Source organism: Zootoca vivipara, chromosome 2 (assembly GCF_963506605.1).
Source record: "Zootoca vivipara chromosome 2, rZooViv1.1, whole genome shotgun sequence".
Taxonomy (NCBI): domain Eukaryota; kingdom Metazoa; phylum Chordata; class Lepidosauria; order Squamata; family Lacertidae; genus Zootoca; species Zootoca vivipara.
This window is the reverse complement of record NC_083277.1, coordinates 10812108-10824408: the sequence shown is the minus strand read 5'-3', so window position 1 is coordinate 10824408 and position 12301 is coordinate 10812108. Positions and strand designations below refer to the sequence as shown.

At 42.2% G+C, this 12301-nt stretch overlaps 1 protein-coding gene across 2 annotated transcripts; it reads right to left on the bottom strand.

Annotated features, from left to right (window-relative positions):
* Window positions 1-2652: 2652 nt before the first annotated feature.
* LOC118081346 (tripartite motif-containing protein 10-like) lies at window positions 2653-10970 on the bottom strand. Of its 2 annotated transcripts, XM_060270800.1 has the most exons (6): window positions 8066-10970; window positions 5449-5931; window positions 4885-4980; window positions 4515-4745; window positions 3437-3459; window positions 2653-2902 (listed from the first exon to the last, which is right to left on the bottom strand). In XM_060270800.1, the coding sequence occupies exons 2-6, from the start codon at window positions 5863-5865 to the stop codon at window positions 2659-2661; spliced, it is 1011 nt and encodes a 336-aa protein (XP_060126783.1). In that variant the 5' UTR covers window positions 5866-5931; window positions 8066-10970; the 3' UTR covers window positions 2653-2658. The 2 variants fall into 2 exon arrangements, with proteins under 2 accessions (XP_060126783.1, XP_034963722.2); XM_035107831.2 differs by having other exon boundaries at window positions 5449-10970.
* Window positions 10971-12301: the final 1331 nt, after the last annotated feature.

The window sequence follows — 12301 nt, the reverse complement described above, 5'->3', positions numbered from 1 at the left end:
TATTGCCAGTGGTTCTGAAATCACCTCTGCCAGTTCTTTTAATACTCTTGGATGTAGTTCATCTGGCCCTGGAGACTTGAATACATCTAAACTAGCCAAGTATTCTTGTACTACCTCCTTACTTATTCTGGGCTGTGTTTCCCCTGCTGAATCATCTGCTCCATATTCTTCAGGTCGGGCGTTGTTTTCTTTCTTGGAGAAGACTGAGGCAAAGAAGGCATTGAGGAGTTCTGCCCTTTCTCTGTCCCCTGTTTGCATTTCACCATCTTCTCCTCTGAGTGACCCCACTGTTTCCTTGTTTTTCCTTTTGCTACGGACATACCCATAAAAGCCCTTTTTGTTGCTTTTAACCTCTCTGGCGAGCCTGAGTTCATTCTGTGCTTTAGCTTTTCTGACTTTGTCTCTACACGTGCTGGCTATATGTTTGAATTCCTCTCTGGAGATTTCCCCCCTTTTCCATTTTTTGTACATATCCCTTTTAAATCTTAACTCAGTCAAAAGTTCTTTAGATAGCCAGCCTGGCTTCTTTAGGCACCTTCCATGTTTCCGTCTCATTGGTATTGCCTGAAGTTGTGCTTTTAATATCTCCCTTTTAACAAACTCCCAACCATCATGAACTCCCTTCCCTTTTAGTATTACTGTCCATGGGATTTCACCCAGCGTTTCCCTAAGTTTTCTGAAGTCGGCTTTCTTAAAGTCTAGAATTTGGACCTTAGTATGCTTGGTTGCTCCTTTCCGCTGGATAATAAACTCCAGAAGAGCATGGTCACTCCCACCTAATGATCCTGCCACTTCTACCCCACTAACCAAGTCATCACTATTGGTTAGGACCAGATCTAAAATGGCTGATCCTCTTGTTGCTTCTCCCACTTTCTGGACAATGAAGTTGTCTGCAAGGCCAGTGAGGAATCTGTTCGACCTTATGCTCTTGGCTGAGTTTGACATCCAACAAATATCAGGATAGTTGAAATCCCCCATTACTACTATCTCACTTCCTTTGGAATGCTTGGCCATCTGTTCCAGGAAGGCATCATCTGTGTCCTCAGTTTGGCTTGGGGATCTATAGTAAACTCCCACAATGAGATCACTGTTGTTTTTCTCTCCCTTAATTTTGACCCAGATACTCTCAATTTGGCTTTGAAGTTTTAAATCCTGGATCTCTTCACAGGTATACATATCCCTAACATATAAAGCTACTCCTCCTCCTCCTTTCCTGTTTGGTCTGTTTCTCTTAAATAGATTGTATCCCTCTATTACTACATTCCAGTCATGAGACTCATCCCACCAGGTTTCAGTGATGCCTATTATGTCATATTTAGTTTGCTGTACCAAGAGCTCAAGTTCATCTTGTTTATTTCCCATGCTCTGTGCATTAGTATACAGACATTGAAGACCGTTGATGTCTCTTATTTAAGGATATTTTCGTCCCACCACTAGGTCTGCATGCTGCTTGCTCCATTTGGTCCTTGACATTTGGATGATCATCTTCAGCATTTGATAGACTTCTACCTTCAGGACCACTGTCTCCCTCCCCCACATAAGTCAGTTTAAAGCCCTCCTGATGAGGTTTTTGAGTTTCGTGGCAAAAACATTCCTCCCAACTTTTGTGAGGTGCAGTCCATCACTTGCCAGAAGTCCATCTTCAAGAAACTGCAGACAAACTCTGCATAAAGCTGAATATGTTAGTGAAAGTCACCCACAAAATAGAATTCTCTTCCTGGAAACTGCTTAAAGAATTGTGTACATTAGCTAAATATCTGTTTCTTAGGAGAAATTTGCTGATGAAAGACGCTGATTAATTTAGTGAGCATTAAACAACCACCAACAGAAACTGCTGTAGAAATATAAATGTCAAGAGAGGTTGGTGAATTTTCAAGGAGATTTAAAAAAAAAACACCACAAATTGCTGTAGAAACTAGAACACTCAGGAGATTGTGATAGTTGTGGCGCTAGATATGGCAGCTGCCGGTGAGAGTCTGAGGAAGAAGAGAGAACTTGGGAGATAACTCCACTGCTGGGAAACCAGCTTGAGCTGGGAGTGGAGGAACTGTGTGTTTTCTAAGGGCCTTTCTAATGCCCTTCAGGATGGGGAAACACTAGTGGAGTTTAAAGAACCAAAATGAAAAGGAGGTTCAGTACAACTGTAAACTGAACACTGGAACAAAACTAAATCCTGACTTTACTGTACACTGTGGTGCAGGCTGCCTTTATTTTTCCCTGTCCCCACCAAGCCCCTGACTGACAGTATAAATGGGTCATGATGTTGGCATACACCATGGGAGACGGGAGGACAGCTGGCTGTCCCCAGCTGATTTAGGCCCTCCTGGCCGACCTGCCAGGCGATCTCCAACCTCCAGTGCAGCGTGAGACAATGACCCAGGCTTTAGAAGCCAGGGCACGCTGTAGTAACAGAACCAACTGTGCAGCAGAAACGACGAGCGAGAGACGGTAGTGGCATATTTACAAGCAGTTTATTCAACATATCTCAGGAGAGAGAAAAACATGTCTGCTCTCCTTCGTATCCAAAGCGAAGAAGGAACAGCAAAAGCTACATGCAACAGAAGTTCACAGACATGTGACACACAACAGCTACATGACTGTAACTTAAGGTGGAATGGAATTCCCAATACATGTTACCCAGAAGGAACTCCACTACTCCTATTGCTGTTTGTGGCAAGAGTAAATAAAATACAGTAAAAGTCTGGCATGTTGAATTTTCAGATTAATATATTGTCCAGTGTAAAATTCTTCCAACCACTCATTACCTTTGATTTCCTTCATCTCAACATACAGAATGGGATCAACATACAGAATGGGATTTTCAAAGGGGAATTTTGAGATCCTCCTCTTCAACTTTGGTGTGAAAGCCAATGGATTCCTAAACCTCTCCCTTTGTTGACACCTGATGGGGAAAATAAACATTAACCCATTCAATTGCAGAATTTCTGAGTGCTACAAAAGAAAGGAATTGAGAGGAGGAAAGAAACTGTAGAAAGCCAAGGGGGAGACACAGAGGAATGAAGGCACAGAGGAGAGGAGATTCATCCTTGCTAGGGACTCCTTTTGTCTGAGTCTCCTCACTCACATCTACTCAAATCTAGAAATAAAATCAAGTGATACCATCCTGCTCAGAGCTTTTCCATTTCGGCTGCATTACCTACAACATACAAGAAAGATGTGGAGGAGAAAAAGATGGTTGCTTCTGTTGACAAAAGTGAAATGTTCCTTCTAGCCTCTTATCATGAACCTGAGTGACACCTTGAAGTTACAGCTGAGATATGTTCAGGAACATGGTACACACCTCAACTCCTGCTTCCTTGTTGGAAGCTTTCGCCACATCCTAAAAGCCTGGAGGGGCATGTTTTATGTCCTCACCTCCTGGACCTTTCCCAGTTTCCCAGAGTGATATTAATGGAAATGAGCAGGATTCACTTACCTCTGCAAGGTGCTTCTCACATCCTAGAAGGGAAAAGAAGAATGGGATTCAGTGCCTACCACAGGACCTATAATGAAGACCCATCAGACCCTAGAAGGGATGACCTCTGGCCCTCTGGAGTGAGTCTGCCTAGTTTTGGATAGGGGTGGATAAATCTATAATTTCAATTTCTCTCAGTTTTTATCTTTCCGATCTTAAGTTCAGTTCTCCAGATTATTTTCTGATTATTATTATTTAAAACCTGATGAAGATTCATGGGATCTTCTCCTCTGTTTTTCTAAGGTATCTATAGTATAGTGGCCAGAGGAAAATTTATGAATAATGATTCCAGCTTAAAGGGTTTCAGTTTCAGTTTCTGAGATATCCTTAACTTTAACCACGTGAGCTGGGCAGCTTCGTACTATTTAACTAAATTAGGTACTGCCAGTCCTCCTTTCTGCATAGGAGTCTATAGTAAAAGTATCCACTCTCAGGTGTTTCCTTTGCCAAATAAAATTGCCAGATAAAGTGCTGGTTTTGACCTATAAAGCCTTAAGCAGCTCCATGAGAGGTCCAGAGGGTGGCAAAATGAGAACAGGAATGCTCTCCCCAGGGAGGTTTGCCTGGCTCCTTCATTATACACCTTTAGGCACCAGGCAAAAACATTCCCCTTCACTTGTCGTCCAATGACCTTTTAAAATGTGTTTTTTGGGGGGGTTACTCAATTGTTTCTGTTTTTATTTGGATTGTGTATTCCGTGTATTTATATTCTAATTTTATCTTGTTTTTTATCCTAATTTTATCTAATTTTTTCCTGAGACCTCCAGGTATAGGGCAGTATATAAATTTAATGAATGAATGAATGAATGAATGAATGAATAGTTGTCCGACCATACTTTCCCCCCCTCTGGAGCTTTCCCTGCCAAAAAATCTTTAAAGTTGAATTAAATGCCGTTTGTTGCACTAAGCTTTAAAGAGTGAAGTTTTGTGGGGAAAGCTCTGTGGGGGGCAAGAGAAGAGCGCTTGGACACAGCCTGGACAAAGGTAACTGTGGTTAAAGCCTGAGAGAAACTTTGTGCTGTTCCTGCCACAGTATTACCTGCAGGAGTTCACTTGCTGGCTGCTGAGTCTTCTCCTCCATCTCCCGGATGCTCCTTTCGAGAGAGGAGAGTTCCTTGGAGAGTCTTTCCAGGTGTTCATCCCTTCTCCTTGAGATCTCCTTCTCCATCTCTTCTATCTCATTCAGCAGAAACTTTTCTCGTTCTTCCAGAAACTGGTGTAGTTGTCTGAACCTCTCCACTGTTTTCTGCCTCTCAGGTTCTGTTAATCTCTGCATGAACCAGGAAGAAAGAGGAGACCAGAGTGTTTTGAAAGACCTTCAATTTTATGTCAAATCACTCAGCAATGAGGCTACATCATGTCTTGGTCCTTCCAGTACTTGTTCCCTTTGTAGTAACAGTGACACTTACAAGCAGGTCGACACTTTCCTTTCCTATGGTTGCTTTATAAGCCTGAATTTTCCCTCTCTCTTTCCTCAGATGCTCCAGGTGACCATAGATGAGTGTCTAAAGAGAAAAGAAAATCTTATATTTGATTAGGGCTGGAGGGGTCTTTAATATTATGCTTGCTTCTGGTGCCTGGGGCCCTACTGTTCAATTTTGCTTAGTAATTGCTCTAGGAGTTTCTGGGTTTGTTTTTTTAATATACATTTAAAAATCTAAAGCATGAGAACATACATTTCTTTATTCTTACTACAGTTCATCATGATTCATCATGATTACATTACACAGGAACTCTTTGGCACAAGCGCAGAACAACAACTTTTTTTATTAAAAAAAAGTTGCTTTATAAGCAGAACAAAGTTTTTGTTCTGTTTTGGATAGCACAGAGATGAGGTCCAATTTCTGATTCTAATGAATGTACAGATTAGCAATTTATGATGTTTGCTTTACAGCAACATTGAAAGCATATTATATACACACAGAGACAGAGATGAAAGGATTGTGTTAGCAAGTGTCAAAATGACTTCCTACCTTGTATTCCTGGGCAGCCTCTTCCTTGAGAACCACAGGGTGCCATTTATGTTCTCGGGATTGCTTACAACACCAACACACCAATTCTCCATCTTTTTTGCAGAAGAGGTGGAGTTTTTCCTTGTGTGTCTTACAAAGATCCTCCAACCTTTCATTTAGTGCCAGGAGTTTAATTTTTTCAACTATGTTTGCCAGCTGGAAATTGCGGCGGAAATTCCCTTTCTGGATCCGAACTCTGCAGACGGGACACTCCAAGTCCCCCACCTGCATTGGTTCCCATGTGTCACAATACTTGGTGACGCAGCCCTGGCAGAAGTTGTGGCCGCAGTCCAGTGTCACTGGTTCTGTCAGGTAGTCTTTGCAGATGGGGCACAAGACTTCCTGGTCCACATCTATGGATGGTGGGGCTGAGGCCATGACAGATCAAGAGTGTGTGGCTTAGTTGAGATGAGAGGTGGCTGTAGAATGGCTGTAGAATGGCAACTGGGGAAGAAGAAAAAAGCCTGTAAGGTAAAAACTATTCAGGGTTAAGCGTTTTCACATTCTTCCTATGAAACCAATTCAGCATTTTACATTTTTATGCAATGGCACCTCCACGATTGGTCCCACTGCCTGAAACTCATCTATAAAACCAAAACCAAAAAGCATTTTTCACGCTCCTTCATTATTTACCAACAAGGTCACCTTACCCCATATGGGCCCACTTGACCAGTTTGATCCATGGAATTGGCCCTTTTACAGGTACCATATAATGCCTGCACTGCATCTGCAAGAACTGAATCATTTATAGTGTGGCATCTTGTGAGAATAGGAGCCTAGATTTGGCAGGCCTCTCTGATCCAGCAGGGCTCTTTTATGTTCTTATGTAAAGAGTGCTTTAAACACAGAAACAAAAACAACAACCCAATAACATCCCCCTCCATACATCTTTAAATCAAACAAAGACCTGGTTAAAAAGGAACATTTTTGCCTGTAGCCTAAAGGTGTAAAACGAAGGCACCAGGTGAACTTCCCTGGGGAGAGCATTCCACAGACAGGGGGCCACTGCAGAAAAGGCCCGTTCTCATGTTGCCACCCTTCTGACCTTTTGAGGAGGAGACCCATGAAGAAGAGCCTCAGAAAGAGGTGGTCCTTGAGGTATTGCGGTCCTGTGCTGTTTAAGGCTTTATAGGTGAAACCACCACTTTGAACTGGGCCCAGAAACTAGTTGGTAGCCAGTGCAGTTGGACCAGGATCGGTGTAATATGCTCAAAGCGTCTTGCTCCAATGAGCAACCTGGCCACCAAATTCTGCATTAACCGAAGTTTCCGAACCGTCTTCTGAGGCAGCACTGAGTATAACGCATTGCAGTAATCTAACCTTGAGGTTACCAGAGCACAGGCAAAAATAATTAGGCTATCCCTGTCCAGGTAGCGGTGCAGCTGGACCCCTAGCCGAAACAGATGGAAGGCACTTTGGGTCACTGAGGCCACCTGAGCGAGTGACAACCCCAATTTTTCGTCAACCCCAATTTTTCGTATAACAGTCCCACTCTGAAACTCAACTATAAAACCCAAATGAAAAATCAGTTTGCACACTCATTTGTCATTTACCTACAAGATCACTTTACCCCATATGTACCCACTTGACTGCTTCAGTCAGAGGAATAGGCACTTTAACAGGTGCCACATAATACTTGCACTGCATCTGTCAGAACTCAAACATTGAGCATGGTGGCAGCAACACTTTGGATCTCTCTTCCTATTGCTATCAAGCAGGCACCTTCAACATCTTCATTTCAGCACCTGCTAACAACATTCTTATTTAGACAAGACAACCCAGATGATTAGAAAGTTTCAATGAGTTTTCATTTGTTTTAGTCTATTCTACTGTGGTTTAAATGGTTTGTATGTTTTAAATTATAATTATAATTTTTTTAGAGATAATTGAATTGTTTTTATCTTTTTTGTAAACTGCTTTGGGTTCTTCCACAATTAGGCAGTATTTTATGAAATAAATAAAAAATCTGTAGCCAAAGCCGTTACAAAGCAAAATACATAAATAAATGCTGAAATATATTGAACTGTTCAAATAGCTATTAAAACAAGGCAGTCTGTCATATAAAAAAGAGCTCCGCTGAATAATTTAACTTATCGCCACAAATCTTCATCCTTAAAATTGCCAATTTAAAGGAAAACAGGTCACCTTTTCAGAAACGTTTGCCTGCTTCATGTATTCCCTGTCCAGGAGGAAGAATAATGGAGCTCCATTAAATAATCATTCAGTGGGACACAATCTCACATTCATCTGCAGGTCCACTTTCCTGACACTGCATGAAAAGTGGCCCAGGAAGGGCACTGAGGTGACAGACAAGGACATAAGCCATTGCTGGGCTCCAAGTCCTCCTTTGGGTGCCAAGTCAAGACCTCCATTGACATCCATGGGAGATCCTCTCCCAGAGCTAACAGCATTTCCACAGGTGCTTGACTTTTAGCTGAATAGTGGGGGAAGGCAAGGAAGAGGAACAGTTAAAAAGCTCCTCTATACACATTGGGAACTGAATGAAAATAGACCTGCTGGAGCAAAGGACAGCCTGGGACCATACCAGTACAATGGGGTTTGGTTGTCAGATACTCACCCCCAGACTAGCTTCTCTTGTGGGCAGGGAGATGGTGTGGTCGATCAAGGAGACGTTCTTCTGGGGTTACCTTTCCTTATTCCCAGCTGTTCCTGCTCCTGTCTCCTTGCCCATTTTTATGGAGAGGCAAAGGGTGTGATAACCAGCAACTGTACTTTTCTTCTGCTGGGTGTGCTCAGCTTTCCTCTCACTCTCCATCTTCTCTCCTCCTAACAGAACAACCATTTGCTCACCACCTCATCTTACTCCAAACATAAACTGCTCTTTTTCAATAATGAAAAGAAAAAAAACAGGCATTTGGCATGTATTTATAACTGTATAAAACAAATTCATATTTTTTTCTGAACAGGTCTTTTTATCAGCTATCATAAATTTGACATTGGTTAATAAGTAATAGCTTTGAACTTTGTCAGAATGTTCCACCACACCCGCTTTGTTAGGATGCAGAAAAAGAATTCTATTTACTTTCCGCTTTGGATCCTTGACTCCTCCTCCTCTCCGTAGTGCCATCAGGGAAGTACTTTAGGGCAGACTCTGCCCCACGGACCCACTTGGGGGTCACCTACACTTCTTCTTGCTGTTTGCAGCTGAATCGGGGGAAAGATCCATTGGTTTTTTTCTGAGGGTTGATATTTGTTCCTAATTCAGTGGGTTTTCCCAGGGAAAGCAGTGGGGCAAAAAAAAAGAACTGCTTTGACCCATGCCTAGAAAGCACAGGAGAAACGGAAAACCTTTTTTATGCACGGAACAAGCAGGAGGGTGGATGAACCTTCAGTCCAGGGCCCCACTTGGCAGAAGGAGCAGGAGGGCCCAGGAACATTTGCCACATTTTAAAATAAGTGAAGTAATACACATCACCACCCAGAGAGGGACACCCCCCTCCCCAAAAGAGGACAAATGTTACCCTTGGGTAGGACTGCCATACATCCGGTTGGTTATGATTCCATGCAAGGGGTTGGACTAGATGACACAAAACATGTCTCTCCTGTATTGGTCTCTACAGCCACAGCAGGCTCACTCCTCCATTGTCTCCCTTGAGACCCACCTAGATAGATGGGTGCCAGCTTTGAATATATTAAAATAGTGGGTAGATTGGGTTTTTCTTTTTCTTTTTCATTACTGTGATCCTCAGCTCACACTCACCCAGAGTCGGAACTCTCAGCAATCATCCAACTCCAACACAAAATGCAAACACTCCCAGGATTTATACATATTCCTTTTTGTGTGTGTATAATTGTGATGATATCACATATTTACTCAGTCTTCTAAGAACTTCTGATCCCGCCGGTTCTGAATTCTTCCTGTCATCTTATCCAATTCTGCATAGTCCATTAATTTTGTTTGACATTCCTCTTTCATCAGTAATTCTTCTTGTTTCCATTTCTGTGCCAATAATATTCTAGCTGCCGTTGTCACATACTGTATAAAAACAATTTCTTATCTTGTCTATTAATATCCTCACCAACAATACCAAGTAAAAATGTTTCTGAGTTTTTTTATTAATGTATATTTCAACATCTTTTTCAACTCATTATATATCATTTCTCAGAAGCTTTTTACTTTTTTACATTCCCACCACATATGATAAAAAGTGATCCTTCATGGATCAATGCCTTGTCGTGGCGAAGGGGCTTGAATAACTCAGAGAAGCTATGAGCTATGCCATGCAGGGCCACCCAAGATGGACAGGTCATAGTGGAGAGTTTTGAGTAAACATGATCCACCTGGAGAAGGAACTGGCAAGCCACTCCAGTATCCCTGCCAAGAAAACTCCATGGACAAAGACAACAGGCATATAAAAGTTATGACGCTGGAAGATGAGCCCCTCAGGTCGGAAGGCGTTCAACATGCTACTGAGGAAGAACGGAGGACAAGTACAAGTAGATTCAGAGCTGATGAAGCGGCTGGGCCAAAGCCGAAAGGACGCTCAGTTGCGGATATGCTTGGAAGCGAAAGGAAAGTCCGATGCTGTAAAGAAAAATATTGCATAGGAACCTGGAATGTAAGAACCATGAATGGAGGTAAGCTGGATGTGGTCAAAAATGAGATGACAAGAATAAATATCGACATCAGTGAACTAAAATGGAAGGGAATGGGCGAATTCAGTTCGGGTGACTATCATATCTACTACTGTGGGCATGAATCCCGTAGAAGAAATGGAGTGGCCCTCATAGTCAACAAAAGAGTGGCAAAAGCTGTAATGGGATGCAATCTCAAAAATGACAGAATGATCTCGATACGAATCCAAGGCAGACCTTTTAACATCACAGTAATCCAAGTTTATGCACCAACTACCAGTGCTGAAGAAAGTGAAATTGACCAATTCTATGAAGACCTACAACACCTTCTAGAAATGACACCAAAGAAGGATGTTCTTCTCATTACAGGGGATTGGAATGCTAAAGTAGGGAATCAAGAGATAAAAGGAACAACTGGCAAGTTTGGCCTTGGAGTTCAAAATGAAGCAGGGCAAAGGTTAATAGAGTTCTGTCAAGAGAACAAGCTGGTCATCACAAACACTCTCTTCCAACAACACAAGAGACGACTCTACACATGGATATCACCAAAAGGGCAGCATCGAAATCAGATTGATTATATTCTCTGCAGCCAAAGATGGAGAAGCTCTATACAGTCAGCAAAAACAAGACCTGGAGCTGACTGTAACTCAGATCATCAGCTTCTTATAGCAAAATTCCAGCTTAAACTGAAGAAAGTAGGAAAAACCACTGGGCCAGTAAGATACAATCTGAATCAAATCCCTTATGAATACACAGTGGAAGTGAGGAACAGGTTTAAGGATTTAGATTTGGTGGACAGAGTGCCTGAAGAACTATGGATGGAGGCTCGTAACATTATACAGGAGGCAGCAACGAAAACCATCCCAAGGAAAAGGAAATGCAAGAAAGCAAAATGGCTGTCCAACGAGGCCTTACAAATAGCGGAGGAGAGGAGGCAAGCAAAATGCAAGGGAGATAGGGAAAGATACAGGAAACTGAATGCAGATTTCCAAAAAATAGCAAGGAGAGACAAGAGGGTCTTCTTAAATGAACAATGCAAAGAAATAGAGGAAAACAATAGAATGGGGAAAACCAGAGATCTGTTCAAGAAAATTGGAGATATGAAAGGAACATTTCGTACAAAGATTACCATAATCAAGGACAAAAGTGGTAAGGACCTAACAGAAGCAGAAGACATCAAGAAGAGGTGGCAAGAATACACAGAGGAATTATACCAGAAAGATATGGAGATCTTGTACACCCAGGTAGTGTGGCTGCTGACCTTGAGCCAGACATCTTGGAGAGTGAAGTCAAATGGGCCTTAGAAAGCACTGCTAATAACAAGGCCAGTGGAAGTGATGATATTCCAGCTGAACTATTTAAAATTTTAAAAGATGATGCTGTTAAGGTGCTACACCCAATATGCCAGCAAGCTTTGAAAACTCAGCAATGGCCAGAGGATTGGAAAAGATCAGTCTACATCCCAATTCCAAAGAAGGGCAGTGCCAAAGAATGCTCCAACTACCGCACAATTGCGCTCATTTCACACGCTAGCAAGGTTATGCTTAAAATTCTACAAGGCAGGCTTAGGCAGTATGTGGACCGAGAACTCCCAGAAGTGCAAGCTGGATTTCGAAAGGGCAGAGGAACCAGAGACCAAATAGCAAACATGCGCTGGATTATGGAGAAAGCTAGAGAGTTCCAGAAAAACGTCTACTTCTGCTTCATTGACTATGCAAAAGCCTTTGACTGTGTCGACCACAGCAAACTATGGCAAGTTCTTAAAGAAATGGGAGTGCCTGATCACCTCATCTGTCTCCTGAGAAATCTCTATGTGGGACAAGAAGCTACAGTTAGAACTGGATATGGAACAACTGATTGGTTCAAAATTGGGAAAGGAGTACGACAAGGTTGTATATTGTCTCCCTGCTTATTTAACTTATATGCAGAATTCATCATGCGAAAGGCTGGACTAGATGAATCCCAAGCCGGAATTAAGATTGCCGGAAGAAATATCAACAACCTCAGATATGCAGATGACACAACCTTGATGGCAGAAAGCGAGGAGGAATTAAAGAACCTTTTAATGAGGGTGAAAGAGGAGAGCGCAAAATATGGTCTGAAGCTCAACATAAAAAAAACCAAGATCATGGCCACTGGTCCCATCACCTCCTGGCAAATAGAAGAGGAAGAAATGGAAGCAGTGAGAGATTTTACTTTCTTGGGCTCCTTGATCACT